The sequence below is a fragment of the Ambystoma mexicanum genome, chromosome 14 (assembly GCF_040938575.1).
Source record: "Ambystoma mexicanum isolate Mex_15411 chromosome 14, UKY_AmexF1_1, whole genome shotgun sequence".
Taxonomy (NCBI): domain Eukaryota; kingdom Metazoa; phylum Chordata; class Amphibia; order Caudata; family Ambystomatidae; genus Ambystoma; species Ambystoma mexicanum.
In genome coordinates, this window is record NC_090940.1 from 668,158,817 (window position 1) to 668,175,880 (window position 17,064).

At 49.9% G+C, this 17,064-nt stretch overlaps 1 protein-coding gene across 8 annotated transcripts in view; it reads left to right on the forward strand.

Moving 5' to 3' along the window:
• Positions 1 to 17,064, forward strand: part of SYNE2 (spectrin repeat containing nuclear envelope protein 2) — a 1,840,150-nt gene that overhangs the window by 1,086,904 nt on the left and 736,182 nt on the right. For all 8 annotated transcript variants that reach the window (XM_069638223.1, XM_069638224.1, XM_069638227.1 and 5 more), the window contains 2 exons: positions 5,955 to 6,098; positions 6,389 to 6,517. In XM_069638223.1, the coding sequence (XP_069494324.1) occupies positions 5,955 to 6,098; positions 6,389 to 6,517 (273 nt within the window). The remainder of the gene's footprint in view (positions 1 to 5,954; positions 6,099 to 6,388; positions 6,518 to 17,064) is intronic.

The following is a 17,064-nucleotide window of genomic DNA, read 5'->3' on the forward strand; positions in this document are numbered from 1 at the left end:
GTTGGAAGATCCTGTTAGTATCTGTAAGGCGGATATGCTACAGCAAGGGTTCAGGCTTGGGAAGTCCTAATCATGGCTAGTAATGCCAGTATAGTGGGGCATGGCACTTAGAAATTGACAAAGGCATGAGGCACAACACAGTTTAAAGTGGGCTAAAATTGACCATGTGACACAGCACAATTTAAGGGTGGTCTGAAAGCGACCATAGGGCACAACACAGTTTAAAGTGGTCTGAAAGCGACCATAGGGCACAACACAATTTAAAAGTGGTCTGAAAGCGACCATAAGGCACAATTTAAGAGTGATCTGAAAGCGACCCTAAGGTACAACACAATTTAAGAGTGGTCTGAAAGCGACCATAGGGCACAACACAATTTAAAAGTGGTCTGAAAGCGACCATAAGGCACAATTTAAGAGTGATCTTAAAGCGACCATAGGGCACAACACAGTTTAAGAGTGGTCTGAAAGCGACCATAGGGCACAACACAATTTAAAAGTGGTCTGAAAGCGACCATAAGGCACAATTTAAGAGTGATCTGAAAGCGACCATAGGGCACAACACAGTTTAAGAGTGGTCTGAAATTGTTGTGGTCTATATTCTATTTGAGTGGTCTGAATTCTATAATAGTCAAAAAAGGCCTCATTGACTCCTTCTTGGGTGTCAACCTCCTCCCCGTTCTCTCTGGTTATCATCCTAATTGGGGGCCTGGGGGTTTCCCTCTTATATAACCATGCCAGCAAGCGGCCAGTTTTGTCCCCACCCGCATGCTGCCTCTCGACATATTTTCTGTAGTTAAGGTTGCAGAGCCTTTCCCAAAGCTCCGCACACCTCTGCTGCAGCTCGAGTACTAAATCCGCGTCCCCTCCTGCCCTATTGCTTTCGCGCTTCAGTTGCCTCTCCGCCTTCTCTAGTTCTGTCAGGACCCCACCCTGCTGGCCCTTTGACTTGGAAATGGCAGCACCCCGCAGCACAACCTTGAAGGCCTCCCAAAGTGTGCTCGCTGAATCCACACTGCCCGTGTTCACCTCAAAGTACCGCAAGATCGCATCCCTGATGTCCTCCCTGAAGACTGAGTCTCTAAGCGCCTCCGCACGGAGGCGCCATGTAGGTATCCGCGCCCTGGGGCGACAGTACTGCCAGGTCAGCGCCAGGGGCGAGTGGTCCGACAGGACCCTTGCTCTATATTCTATTTGAGTGGTCGCTATCACCACATCTGGCGTGGCAAAAAAATAATCCAATCTCGTGTGTAAGTGCTGCCGAGCAGAGTAGTGAGAATACTGCGAGACATTAGGGTGTTTCAGTCTCCAAACATCCGCCAGCCCAAAGTCATCCAGTAATGCCTGTAATACCCTGGCCGCCGGGGTGGGCCGATCAATCTTGTCATCAGACCTGTCTGCCCTTGGGTCGAGAACGCAGTTAAAGTCCCCTCCCCAAATAATCGCTCCCCCCACACACACACCCAGGTGAGTGCATAGGGTTCTGAAGTACGTGGCAGTGTTCTGGTTGGGGGCGTATGTGTTGATAATGCACACCTCTTTGTTCTCTACCAAGGCCCTCAGCATGACCAGCCTGCCCTCCGTGTCCACCACCTCCCGTGTGATTCTAAGCGGAACGTGCGGTGCCACCCAGATCAGCACTCCCCTAGCATAGGTAGAGTACGGAGAGCCCACTACCGTGCCTCTCCACTTTTTCCCCACCAGTTCCAACTTATGTTGGGTCAGGTGTGTTTCCTGCAGCAGCGCAATGTCAATCCTCTGTCTTTTAAGGTACAACATGACTTTGTTCCTTTTTAAATAGCTGTTAAGTCCCCTGACATTCCAGGTGACAATCTTAAGGTCTCCCATGGCGCATGCGTATCTTCCTGCCTCCCATGTAGCGACTCCCCTTTGCCCACGTGATACAGATGGCATCTCGTTCCAGTAGCTCCTCGTACCAGCTCAAACCCCCTTAACTATATACACAGCAAAACCCCAACTTCCCTCCCCCCCTCCCGTCCCTTCCCCAACATCACACACCCCAACTGCTACCCAGCTCCAGCCTCGGAGCTCAGGCACCCCCACATCTAGCCCCGCAAGCACCGATCGATGCACGGATCTCAGTAGGGTGAGGTCGCCCTAATGGCCACCCAACTAAAACTATCGTGGGGTAAAGAGAATCGTTCCGTAAGGCTCCCGTTCAAGTAAACATTAATCACAGTGCCCAAGACAAACAGTGCAATCATCTGACCTTCTTTACCGAAGGCTTCGCAAACGACTATATTCAAGTCCCACGAGCCACGCCATCTTGCGACGCCATTTTTCTGCCTCCCGTGTCTCTTCCGAGCCCTTTCTAGTCCGATCTTCTGATTCCTGGGGGCATCCTTGTGCATCGAGCCATCCCATGGCATCCTCCGGGGTCTCAAAAAACAAAGTTTTATGTGCATGAATGACCTTCAATTTTGCGGGATAAAGTAACATGTATTTGTGGCCCGCTTCTCTCAGTCTCCGCTTTACTGATCCGAAATTCATGCGACTACGCTGTACAGTCAGGGTATAATCCGGGTAAGCCGTGATGTTTGCCGCCCCTCTTGTGATCGTCCCTCCTTTTTGAAAGTGTTCCAGTATCCTCTCCCGGTCGCGGTAGTTGAGAATTTTGGCGATCATAGGCCTAGGCGGGTTCCCCGGCGGCGGCCTCCTCGTTAGGGCTCTGTGTGCCCTTTCTACTGCAAATCCTTGGGATAGGGCCTCTCCAGATATTTCTTGTAATAACATGGATTCGATGAATTCCGTAGGGTCACGGCCCTCCATCCCCTCCGGCAGGCCCACGATGCGGATGTTGTTGCGACGGGCTCGTCCTTCCGCCTCCTCCGCTCTGCTCTCCAGGTTGCCCACTCTTTGTATCAGGGCGTGCAAGTCGGCCTTATGGGAGGTGCAATCCGCAGTATTCGGGCCGACTTCCTTCTCTAGGGACTCTGTGCGCTCCGCCAAGGCCCTGACATCCTGTCGGAGCAAGTTAACGTCCTCTTGAACCTCTCTGACCTTGAGGTTCAGCGCCGTTTTTAGTTTGGTGACGGCCAGTTCCAGCTTAGATTCCCAGGCCGCCCTTAGATCCACAATCGCCGCCAGGATTTCTTGGTTGGAGCCCGAAGACATCGTGCCGCTCGCAGCCAGCGCATCCTTGCTCTTGGTGGTGTCCTGGCCCTGGGGCGTCCTAGTGAAGTCGTCCAGGGTGGGCTGCTTCGCCTTCGGCCGCACCGACCTATTAGACATGACCCAGGGAATCTGTAGTCTGCTCAAGTGACGAGTGTGCGCGCAGTTCGCCTCCTCCGCTGGGTCACCGTGCGGCTCACTTCTATCCCTGTTCCAGACCCTGGTCGGCCATTTTGAGTCGTCCTTTGTCCCCGGCGTCCTTAACTCATCCGCACCGATCTCCGTCGTCGTCACTCCTGCACCATCCCGAAGTTCCCCATGCGTAGCCCACACATTCACACACCGGCATGTGTATAGTCGGTGGTCAGTGGTCCATCTTAACGCACATATTTGCCCAGATCATTGTAGGATCTCGGGAGCTCCTCCAGAACGCGTCCTCCTACATGGCGATGGTAGCCACGCCCCTAAAGACTAGAAAAGATCACCGCAGGAGGTTAGTCGCATGGTTAGAGGATGGTACCCGTGCCTCTGACTCAGTATTGGTGCAAATATATGCTTCTGTAAGGCACAGCAGACCCCTTGAGCATACTCCCTCATCAAAGAGGTTGAGGACCCACAAGGATTCTTCCCTGGGGAAGAGAGTCAGAAAGGAACATTGTTTGCATTCTCAGGCTTCTCCATCGTCAACGACTCGGTTCATGTCTTCGTCTGTGACTCCCATAAGCTACGACCGCACCGGTGACGGCTACTTCATCCAAGTCATCTTCGTCAATGAAGCATTCCGCTTCAGACAAACAACGCTCATCCATGACATCGGTGGGTGCTCTATCCACGCCTTCCTTTTCTGCAACCTCATTGATGGTCCATGGGTTGCCCAAGTCTGCAATGTCGATGACCACCACCTCGTTGACGGCCAAGTTCATCTCTTAGACAACCATTACCTCGTTGACAACCAAGCTGCCGACGATGACCTCATTGGCGTCTATTAGGAAATATTCCCCTTCAGGCAATTTACCCTGCATATTCAATGAACCCCACAAACCTTTCAGTTTTGTTTTTTAAACTGTTCTGACTTCTTACAGGGAAATAAAGCCTTCAGCTTCACAACCCTGGCCTTTTGCTCATTTTGTCATAGGGAAACTGATCAGTCCTTTAAACTGTCAGTACTGGGAAACTCTGGTTCCCCTTTTGTCTTTTTAAATTTTTTGGTAACTTTTTGACAATGCAAACGGCATCTTTCAATGCAGTGCAGTGGGGATATTTTTGTATCACCCTACACTGGGTATTTATTGATTACTTTTGTATTTGCCTAAAGACAAGCTGCTGGCAGCAAAAAAATGTTTACAATTTTTACATAATTTTTATTGTGCACATTTGCGTTTACCACGTCTGGCTATTAAAGGTAGCTAGTGACCTAAAATGGCTGTGCCACGAGAGTTTTAGCTTGCACTTTGGCCGTATTGTTGTTTGGCTTTACTTGTTGCCTTCTCAGGTCAGGAAATCCCTTATATGTTCATGCACTCGCCCTGGAAAGCTGCTGCTTTCGCGGGCATCTGCTGGCCTGGTGTGTGTTCCAGGAAGTGGATGCGACTACCTGCTCCCACTCCACATCTGTGTTGCCAGGTAGTCTGGGTGTTGGGCACGAGTGAAACCCACAGTGGACCCTGCTTGGACCACTGCTGGCTGGATGAATGGAGCTGATCCTTACCTTTGGGGGCTTGGACTTGCCTCCAGCTAGGACTTGGGATAAGAGATGACTTCATAAGAGGCCTGGCATCCCTTCCTGCATTTTGCCTGGTGAAGCCCTGCTGGACTACCTGATCTGTGAAGGCCTTCTGCGGTGCTTCAACCCTTGGGACCAATCAGTCTCAAAACATTCTTGAGGATCCAGCCATCCTGAGCCTTTTGGAAGTATCCCTGGACCACCCTGTGTAAATACCAGCTCTCCATTGGGCTACCTCTGTAGAATCATTGCAAGACCTTCGGTGGTCGCCAGCTCGTGCCACCATCAAGTTTCATCTTACCAGCATCAACGGCTCCTTCTCTGGAAGGTCTTCTTCAACCGTGACTGGTAAGATGCCTGCTATCGCCTGTGTGCGGTAGCCATCCTTGGAACTAAGGAAGGCCTGTCTATTGGCTGTGGGGCAGTATGACCCAAGATGACTCATAGGGGCTCATTATAAGTTTTGCGGTCTCCCGCCAGTAATTCCAGCGCGAGATCGGGAAACTGCCCCTACCATCTACTGTCATCACCACCTGATATCCCGGGATATTACGCGCAGTGGAGATGGTGCAAAGTTTCCATTGAATGGAGTTCCATAGGACTCCTTCGGATGGGATTGCCAGAATGAAAGGCACCTGTAGAACCAGTGCTGGTGATTCTGGTATTTCTTTGCTGGTAGGGACCGGATCTACCGGCAGGTCAGGCCTGCTGGTAGATCCGAGCCCCCAACGGCAAACTCGGGTTTCCCTGGTCCAATAAAAATGCTGGTGCCGGTATTACCAGCAATTTTTCCTGCATTTTTACCAGACTGTGGACCTTGTAATGAATCCAATAGAGCATTAAAGTGACAAGCAGTTTAAAATGTAAAAGTAAACTGCTTTCATGTTAACAAGGTTTCCCAGCCTGTCGACTGGGAATATTCACAGCATGTGAATCTATGAAAGATACCAATGCTGGAGAACAGGAGTTACAGGCAAGTAACTTTTCCCTTTTCTTTTTGATCTTGTTGTTCCTGTTTCCTTCTCTCTAAGTTGTTCAAGGGGATGTTTTAGAGGCTGGACACTTTGACATTGGAGAATCTCACACTTGTTCTTTCTTTCAGCCCCTTCGTTTACAGGTGCAACACTCCATGGACTGTCTTGATGTAAAGCTCTCTCAAATTCGGCGGCTCAAGATATCATGCAAAGCCGACACGCGGAGCCAGACACTCCGAGACAAGTGGCAGACCCTCACCAAGGAGCTGCTGGTAGGTACCCTTCTGGTTTTTATTCGGAATTAAGAAGAATCCATGTATTTAATCAAATGACAGTACCATGTAAGCTCACAATAACTCATAATTACTCGCTAATTGTTTGTTTGGGAGGCCAAAGACAGACTGACTTGCAAAGCAAAATACTCAAGAGTTCCACTGACACATGAGTCTTTCTATTCCATGCAATCCAAGGCCCACTGGTGGCTTATACGTGGATACATTCCCCCAGCAAGAGTATCAATGCAACAACTACTGTAATGAAGTCTTCATATGTTCCCTTGCAGAAAATGCACTCATCTGAGACTCAGCCTCTGACACCCACAGGAAAAGCAGAGGAGACCCAGGAGCTCCTGACCAGCGACGAAGAACCCCCGTGGTCCCCCTCTTCAAGCGAGCAAGAGACAGCGCCTGAGGTAGGAGTTGTTACACCATTTGAGGTAATTCAACTCCTCAAACATGTGTGCCTTTAAACATGATTTGTGGTTCATTATTTCATGTTTGTATGTCACATATTTGAAGGTGGAAATGACATCAAAAGAGTGCTCGTTTTCTGTGGATAACCATGTGTTCACAAAGAAATGGGACGGTGGGCCTGATTCTTGTGCATATTTATGAAAATGGCATTTTACTGTTCCTATTGTGTTCAGAATTCTAAAAGAGTGGTCTACTTGTATGTGTTTCTGACTTTGGTCCGTTTCTGGGTCTGGCTGAAAGGCGTGCAGTGCCTTTCCTGCGGGTGGAGCCGCTCTCCTTTTCTGTGCACCCTCATTGCACTCACTCGCCTCCTCTGCCTTTCTCTTTGGCCCCAGGGAAAACACTCTGCTGGGTGGACAAGGGACACAATAATGGAGGGCGCCTGACGGTACCATGGAGCAAGGGTGTTCACACCTCTTGTCCTGCCTCAGGCTTTTCAGTAGCGACCTTTAAGCTGCTGGGAGCTCTTCCTCCAGCAGGAGAAGGCCGCCAATGGGAGACTGCACTGCTCTGGTGCCTCCATGCCTTCTACTCATGGCAGGAGTAGTTGGATTGGGGTAGGGGGAGATGAGGCTCATCGTAATGCTACTCACAGAGTGCCCACTCGCTCTTGCTTGCAGACCAATGTGGAGCAGGAGGCAGGGACAATGTGGGCGCTGTTCACTTGCTCAGACTGCTGGTTTCTACTCTAAAAATGATAGAGGTAAATTGGGTGGGAGCTCTCTATCTGGGATTTTGAAGCTGTACCCTGAGGCCTCAAAGCCTTGCGAGATTGTACTGGGGCTGTACCGGATCAGCTGAGGCTGCATCTGGCATAACATTGTCATCATTATCATGAGGGGGTTGAGGGAGTACCTGCAGTTTTGATGTTTCTAGCTGAACATATAATGGCTGCAGTATGGCATTAGGCCAGCTAAACCCGGGCATAGTAGGACTCACCTGGTATATGGAGTAGTGGGCCATGTAAAGTTGTACCTTATATCAAGACTGTACCTTGGAATATAAGGCTTCATCTGGCATGGGATGGCCCTGAAATCCCAAGTGCAGCCTCATACTACCAGGAACTAACCTCATTCCAGCGCATGGGCATGAGCAACTGGAACTATCGAATGAGGCTTTGGAGTATAAGCGGGCGGTTCGTATATTGGATTATTATACCCCGTCGCCGCTTTCAGTTCCTTTAAAGGATACAATCCTATTTCTTCCATACTATCGCCTTTTACTTCCGGTGAGGTAAGGGGAGCGCAGGGCTCAACAACTGCCTCCTTACGCTGGCTAAGCATCCACTCCTCAGGTGAAGATCTTCCTTCTCTTCCTGGTACATTTTCCAGAGCTCTAGCTAACCTCTTCTCGAACTCCTTTCCCGTGTACGCAGCAAGCAAGTAATCTTCAGGTTAGCAGTCAATGATATCCTTCTCCTGGCGATCTCCTAAGATATTTAGACATGGTTAATTTGGGAAGAAAGGTTGGTTGTCTTGCGAAAGTTATTTATCCCTTTGTGGCTGCTACACAACAACAGTAGAAAATACAAGGTTGGGATAAATAGTTTTTGTGCAAACTTGAGTTCTTTTAGCTCCTTTGCTTTTTAAAATTCAGATTTAATGAAAAAATTAAGTAGTTCAAGTCTTTTTTGTTTTGTATCAAACATACATTTATTTCGGTCTCTCAATATCTCTCTACACGTGTTTCACCATTCGATTTTGTTATGGAATGGATCATCATGAGAGATGTTTTGCAATTGTATTCATGTGATGTGCCCAAAAAAATAAAGGAAAAGCCTGATATTTGTGACAAGATTAAATATTGTAGTGCAAGGCAATGATTACCTCATATAAATGAATTATACAAACAAAGCAAATACTTTGATACAACAAACAATTGAAGATTTTTTTTTTTAAATGCTTACCCTTATTAGAAGGGTTAGTCCTTGTGTTTTGGAAAAGAAATAATTTGTTATTCAAAATAACAGTTGGTTATTTTTTCTCAGAATTATTTGTTTCTGACAGTTTTCGAAATGTTCACTTATCTAAAAGTGACAAACTCTAAAATATAGGAAAGAAGAAAAAAAAAAAGGTTGCAGAGATTAGTATGAGGGAGTAAAAGTAGGAAGGATATTGACTAAGAAAAGGAGGCCCTTGAACAACTGGCAAAGGATTTATCTATAGTTACAAAACCAGCAGATAAAGGGGGAAAAATGATAATGTTGAACAGAGTAGACTATGGGCCTCATTACGACCCAGGCGGTAAGGGGTTAATGGCGCCGTAAAAGATGGCGGCGCCGTTAACCCCTTACCGCCTAATTACGAGGTCCCTTTGCGGGTCCCTACCTTAATGGCTGGTGTTACCAGCCATTAAGGAACGGGCCCGCAAGGGGACCTTGGAGGCAATTACGGTACCGCAATTTGCGGTACCATAATTACCACATTCCCCATTCCCATTGAGCCCTATGGGGCAAAAATGGGAATGGGGAAGGGCCAATGGTGAATGGGGAATTACTGCCCGCCAACCTTGTGATGGGGGCGGTAATTCCGCCATTCACCATGGCAGATTCTGGCGTCAACCATGGCGCTAATAGCGCCATGGTTAATGCCTGGGTCATAATGACCCCCAATGTCTCGGAAGACAAAAAACACTTGCATGACATTACTTGTTATCAGGCTTTTCCTTTATTTTTTTGGGCACATCACATGAATACAATTGCAAAAAATCTCTCCTGATTATCCATTCCATCACAAAATCGAATGGTGAAACACATGTAGAGAGATATTGAGAGACTGAAATAAATGTATGTTTGATACAAAACAAAAAAGACTTGAACTACTTTATTTTTTCATTAAATTTGAATTCCCACAAGCAAAGGAGCTAAAAGAACTCAAGTTGGCGCAAAAACAATTTATCCCAACCTTGTATTTTCTACTAGCAGCATGCAAGTATGTGGTCATGTGTGACAATGATTCCCCTTGTGGCCATGGCATGAACATCTTATCTGCCGTGCCTTTCAACCATTCCGCACTATACTGTTTGAGCTTGGGCATGTGTTTTGGCAATGTTTTACATAAATGCATCAGAAGAGTGATATCTCCCATTGTGACGACTCTCAATTGACTGTCAATACTTAACAGGTTTACAAAAATACCTTTGCCGCTTTTCAATTCTTAAAAACAATAAATAGGAGCGCGCTCCAACAATCGCTGCACCAAAACCTCTATTTCTCCAATTTTCTCTGTCTACCTCTGGATTGGTACCAACCACTTCCCTAGATAGATAGTATGACTCCTTGACTTTGTCTCAATTTTTATACAACTGTTTATGTCACTCCTCGACACCTTAATTCAACACATTATACATAAACAGACAGACTAGTCGACTCTTTACATAAAAACTTTGGTGATCAACCTTACTCTCTGCCCCCAATTAATACGCTGATCAGAGAGTTTATGAGGACCTGTCCTGCACATAGCCTAGTTTACTCCGACTGGAGTATGAGACAATCTCTTCTAAAACCTCTTGGGTTAGGACTCGTCAGGCACTATATCCCTCTCTCTTCACAAAAATCTCCCGTTACTTTTGTTATTTTTTAAATTATCACAACCCCATACCCTGAGTTTGCCATTCCCCTTAGTCTACTAAGCATTCGCTCGTTTAGCTCGAGGCCTTCGGTATCGTCTCCTCCTCCTATCAACCACTTTCGCCTTCTGTCCGCAAAGGGCCTGTGGATACCAGGTAGGGATTTTGTCAAAGAGGGACCCTGGCCACCGTCTTGATTTTCTTGCAAGATTTCTATTCGGCCGCTCTCCACAGGAAACCCGAGATCGTCCGGCTAGATTGCGACGGATGTCCGATCGTCCAAAACACTGGAGTCAACAGGTTGTTGAGTCTTCTATAAAACTATCCACTGCTACCACATGAACCTGGGGGAGGGGGTCCTTAAATCAGTAACACATCAAGCATGGACGGGATGCAGAATAACTCTTACACCAAATAATAAGACCGACTCAGGAAGTTCGCAAAAAGTCTCTCCCAAATGGTTTATTATCAATTGTCTAAAACAGGGCATTACAACGGACATCAACGGACATCGCACAGCATCATCTCAATGCATTTAATAAAAAACAACACTTTTATAATGAAAATTCATCACATGTGATGTCATACTACGTGGCAAACAAGAAAAACCTAAAGGGGGTTGTGATTGGCACAAGGGAAAAATCTAAGTATACTTTCTATATAGGGACGGGTTGTGATTGGGTCTCAACAGTCAGGAGGATAACTTATGTCCACCCCTAGTGCAAGTCATCTTCAACAGTTATGAGGTACACAGTATATGATTGGCTCTCACACTATAAGGCCCTTCGTTATGTGGCCTTCTACAATTAGTTGGCACGCTTGTACCCTTCTGGAACATTCGGCTAACTAGCAGCACGTAAGCTGGTGCCACAGGTGTCAGTGGGTGGACATGACTGTCTCCCCACCCAATTAGCCCAACATCTCTCATTGCTCATGCCTTCTGCCATTCATATTTTCTTTGAACTTGTCCTTGCAAAGTATCCTCGCTCCTGAGAATACAAGGGAGTGCGGGTACACTCTTATCATAGTTCAGGTCTGCATGCCCAACTCCTATTTCCATGCTTGACTCACGTGACAGGAGACCATATTTCGACCTGTTTTGCAACATTTAATTGTCTTGAATTAATAAACTTAGCACTCATGGTGTTCTTTCTTTGCACCTTAACAAGGGCTAATTCAGGTTCTCGCGTTCACTGTTCTTCAAGGACAGATAACCAGTTCTTGGCTGCTTCATCCTTTCACACCAGGCCAGACAGCTGTTCCAGGCCTTTCCTCGATCTTCAGCTGTTTTCTTGCTGCGGCACAGCTTTCCAATCCTTCTTTCTCCGTGGGTCTGAGCTTACTGAATATGTGTCACTGAATGTCCAGATTCTATATAACGGCGGCACCACCTGCAGTCTATTCACTACGTATGGCTAGCCTATAAGATTACTTAATCTACTTGCGTTGCTGCATCTGTACAGTTATAAAATGGCTTGCATTTTCTGCAGTGCTCTTCACACGTGCAATCTTCACTTTGGATATGAAAGTCACTCCACTCCTTTTCTTTGTTATCAGATTCTATAAAGTCTGTACATTCTCTTCTTCGAACCAGTCTTCTCAGTGCATCACACTTGCTTTCTCGTGATGTCACCAGCCTCGCTTTATCTCATCTTCCTGTATTCCTTCGGGATCACCTCCAGGAGATTGTCATCTCTGAGGGGACATCACATAGTGTCTTCTCAATGGACACCTTTCCTCAAAGACTCTCTGTGGAATAGGCGCCATCACTGGCGTTGTGCATGTTGCAATTTCTGGCTTCCAACATATAGGAACGATGGGGCAGGACTTCCTGCAGAGGCATTCACCTGCTCCTCTGCACCCTCTCTCTCTCTCTCTCTCTCTCTCTCTCTCTCTCTCTCGTTCTCACCCTCTCTTTCTCTCTCTCTCTCTCTCTCGTTCTCACCCTCTCTCTCTCTCTCTCTCCCTCATTCTCACCCTCTCTCTCTCTCTCTCTCGTTCTCACCCTCTCTCTCTCACTCTCTCTCTCTCACCCTTTCTGTCCCTCTCACCCCCCTTCTCTCTCTCTCAATCTCTCTCTCTCACCCTCTCTCTCTCTCTATATATATTTTTCACGGTCCTGCCTCTTCCCTGTACACCTTATAGGTGGAATACAGAGGTTCCCGGTTTTATATGCAATCTGCAGGGCCCGCCCTGTCAGGCTTTGACCCAGGTTGCAGCAGCCTGCCTTTGGGGGAAGAGTCAGGCATGTCTCCACTCTGGGGGGCTGCAGTCCATGATGGATGATGACTGTTTCTTGCAAGATGGCCACGTGAGGATGTGTGCTTCCCTTCTTGTGGTCTCATATGTTCCATAGATAGAACATGTGCCAGGCCTGCAGGGATTTGCTCTGTTGCATGGTGTTTGCTTCCCTTGAAATGGGGCAACTTCCCTCCATGTCCAGCCTGTGGATGTCACTGGTGCCTTCATATACAGGCAGGCCCTAAAACTACCTTTATAGCAGTAACTTGCACATGTGAAGTGGCAAGTCTAGTGTTGTCATAATTTCCCCACGTGCTATAAAAGCTGAATACTTGATGGTACTGGGTCTTTTGCTTGACCCTAAATATTCACCCCTCCAACTGCTTGTCAGTAAGTGGTCAACAGCTTGGGCTGTTAGACCCTTTTAACTGGTCCACCTGTCCAACTGACTGGCCACTTAGTGATGAGGAGGCACGAGAGCATGGGGGAATGCAAGGTGGGCAGTATACATGTAAGGTGGGGTGGGGGTTCATGTGGGAGGATGTGGGGGGCAATGTATGGGAAAGGTTAGTGGAGGTGGGGGAATGTTTATAATGTGGGGAAGGGGGTAAGGCTGTCAGGGCAGGGGCAACTAACAGAGAGAATGGGGGCTTGGGTTGTAGGGAATGGTGGAGCATAGGGGTAGTGGGTGGCTGAGTTGGGGTGGAGTGATGGGGGTAAGACCCTCCCTAAAAGGAAGAGAACCAGGAGGGTGTTGGGAGACATGCAAAGGGGACCAAGGGGAAGCGGATTAATTTGTTTTTGGAAGGGGGGCGAGAAGCTCAATATATCGCTCGCCTTGGGTAGAGCAATATGCAGCTGCTCACCGGAACTAATAGGGGACGAGCAGTTGGAGGAGTGAACTGTAGCGGTGGAGCAACACCTCCGTTGAGCAGATTGTAGTCTATAGTGGTTGATAAGCCCCACAAGATTGAAACCTGGAATAGGCGCTCTTTCATTGTGATAAGTTGTTCTTGGTAGACACGCTATGTGTGCTCACACAGGACTACATCTCAGTAGCTCTTGTGGAGCACCAGATCAATTAGCCGCACGACTCTCTGCTAGGTTCACCCCAGGCTATCCCACGTGCTTGCCCATCATCATCATGGCAGCTAGTTTAGTCAATGCCCGTAACATCCCGTAACACTGAGGACTAAGAGACATATTTCATGAATGCACTGTTGTCACTCATCGGAAGATGAAAAATTGAAAAAGAGTCCGGATTGAAGCTCCCAAACGGGGTGGGCATGACCAGGGCTTCCTTGCGATCCTAGATGCTCCATTGGGGTGGGCATGGCCAGGGCTTCCTTGCAATCCTAGATGCTCCATTGGGGTGGGCATGGCCAGGGCTTCCTTGCGATCCTTGATGCTCCATTGGGGTGGGGATGGCAGGGATTCCTCCTTGCAATCCTAGATGCTCCATTGGGGTGGGCATGGCCAGGGCTTCCTAGCAATCCTAGATGCTCCATTGGGGTGGGCATGGCCAGGGCTTCCTTGAGATCCTAGATGCTCCATTGGGGTGGGCATGGCCAGGGCTTCCTTGCAATCCTAGATGCTCCATTGGGGTGGGCATGGCCAGGGCTTCCTTGCAATCCTAGATGCTCCATTGGGGTGGGCATGACCAGGGCTTCCTTGCGATCCTAGATGCTCCATTGGGGTGGGCATGGCCAGGGCTTCCTTGCGATCCTAGATGCTCAATTGGTGTGGGCATGACCAGAGCTTCCTTGTGATCCTAGATGCTCCATTGGGTTGGGCATGGCCAGGGCTTCCTTGCGATCCTAGATGCTCCATTGGGTTGGGCATGGCCAGGTTTTCCTTGCGATCCTAGATGCTCAATTGGGCTGGGCATGGCCATGGCTTCCTTGCGATCCTAGATGCGGCCTTGGGGTGAGCATGGCCAGGGCTTCCTTGCAATCCTAGTTGCTCCATTGGAGTGGGCATTGCCAGGGCTTCTGTGCGATCTTAGATGCTCCCTTGGGGTGGGCATGGCCAGGCCTTCCTTGCGATCCTAGATTCTCCCTTGGGGTGGGCATGGCCAGGGCTTCCTTGCGATCCTAGATGCTCCATTGGGGTGGGCATGGCCAGGGCTTCCGTGCGATCCTAGATACTCCCTTGGGGTGGGCATGGCCAGGGCTTCCTTGCAATCCTAGATGCTCCATTGGGGTGGGCATGGCCAGGGCTTCCTTGCGATCCTAGTTGCTCCATTAGGGTGGGCATGGCCATGGCTTCCTTGCGATCCTATTTGCTCCATTGGGGTGGGCATGGCCAGGGCTTCCTTGCGATCCTAGCTGCTCCCTTGGGGTGGGCATGGCCAGGGCTTCCTTGCGATCCTAGATGCTCCATTGGGGTGAGCATGGCAGGGCTTCCTCCTTGCAATCCTAGATGCTCCATTGGGGTGGGCATGGCCAGGGCTTACGGGCGATCCTAGATGCTCCCTTGGGGTGGGCATGGCCAGGGCTTCCTTGAAATCCTAGATGCTCCATTGGATGGGCATGGCCAGGGCTCCCTTGCAATCCTAGATGCTCTCTTGGGGTGGGCATGGCCAGGGCTTCCTATCGATCCTAGTTGCTCCATTGGGGTGGGCATGGCCAGGTCTTCCTTGCGATCCTAGTTGCTCCATTGGGGTGGGCATGGCCAGGGCTTCTGTGCGATCCTAGCTCCTCCCTTGGGGTGGGCATGGCCATGGCTTCTTTGTGATCCTAGATGCTCCATTGGGGTGGGCATGGCCAGTGCTTCCTTTCGATCCAATCTGCTCCATTGGGGTGGGCATGGCCAGGGCGTCCTTGGGTTCCTTGTTGCTCCATTGGGGTGGGCATGACCAGGGCTTCCTTGCAATCCTAGATGCTCCATTGGGGTGGGCACGGCCAAGGCTTCCTTGCAATCCTAGGTGCTCCATTGGGGTGGGCATGGCCAGGGCTTCCTTTCGATCCTAGATGATCAATTGGGGTGGCCATGGCCAGGGCTTCCTTGCGATCCTAGCTGCTCCCTTGGGATGGGTATGGCCAGGGCATCCTTGCGATCCTAGATGCTCCATTGGGGTGGGCATGGCCAGGGCTTCCTTGGGTTTTTAGTTTCTCCATTGGGGTGGGCATGACCAGGGCTTCCTTGCAATCCAAGTTGCTCCATTGGGGTGGGCATGACCAGGGCTTCCGTGCAAGCCTAGATGCTCCATTAGGGTGGGCATGGCCAGGGCTTACTTGAGATCCTAGATTCCCCCTTGGGCTGGGCATGGCCAGGGCTTCCTTGCAATCCTAGATTCCCCCTTGGGCTGGGCAGGGCCAGGGCTTCCTTGCAATCCTAGTTGCTCCCGTCGGGTGGGCATGGCCAGGGCTTCCTTTTGATCCTAGCTGCTCCATTGGGGTGGGCATGGCCAGGGCTTCCTTGCGATCATAGATGTTCCCTTGGGGTGGGCATAGCCAGGGCTTCCTTGCGAGCCTAGATGCTTTATTGGGGTGGGCATGGCCAGGCCTTCCTTGCCATCCTGGATTCTCAATTGGGGTGGGCATAGCAGGGATTCCTCCTTGCAATCCTAGATGCTCCATTGGGGTGGGCATGGCAGGGCTTCCTCCTTGCAATTCTAGATGCTCCATTGGGGTGGGCATGGCCAGGGCTTGCTTGTGATCCTAGATTCTCCATTGGGGTGGGCATGGCCAGGGCTTCCTTGCAATCCAATCTGCTCCATTGGGCTGGGCATGGCCAGGGCTTCCTTGTGATCCTAGTTGCTCCATTGGGGTGGACATGGCCAGGGCTTCCTTGCGATCCTAGATGTTCCATTGGGGTGGGCATGGCCAGGGCTTCCTTGCAATCCTAGATGCTCCCTTGGGGTGGGCACGGCCAGGGCTTCCTTGCGATCCTAGCTGCTCCCTTGGGGTGGGCATGGCCAGGGCTTCCTTGTGATCCTAGTTGCTCCATTAGGGTGGGCATGGCCAGGGCTTCCTTGACATCCAAGATTCCCCATTGGGGTGGGCATGGGAAGGCTTCCTCCTTGCAATCCTAGATGCTCCATTGGGGTGGGCATGGCAGGGCTTCCTCCTTGCAATCCTAGATGCTCCATTGGGGTGGGAATGGCCAGGGCTTCCCTGCGATCCTAGATGCTCCATTGGAGTCGGCATGGCCAGGCCTTCCTTGCAAACTTAGATGCTCCATTGGGGTGGGCATGCCCAGGGCTTCCTTGCAAACTTAGATGCTCCATTGGGGCGGGCATGCCCGGGGCTTCCTTGCGATCGTAGATGCTCCATTGGGGTGGGCATGGCCAGGGCTTCCTTGCGATCCTAGATACTCCATTGGGGTGGGCATGGCCAGGGTTTCCTTGCGATCCTAGTTCCTCCATTGGGGTGGGCATGGCCAGGGCTTCCGTGTGATCCTAGATGCTCGCTTGGGGTGGGCATGGCCAGGCCTTCCTTGCGATCCTAGATTCTCCCTTGGGGCGGGCATGGCCAGGGCTTCCTTGCGATCCTAGATGCTCCCTTGGGGTGGGCATGGCCAGGACTTCTGTGTGATCCTAAATACTCCCTTGGGGTGGGCATGGCCAGGGCTTCTTTGCAATCCTAGATGCTCCATTGGGGTGGGCATGGCCAGGGCTTCCTTGCGATCCTAGTTGCTCCATTAGGGTGGGCATGGCCAGGGCTTCCTTGCGATC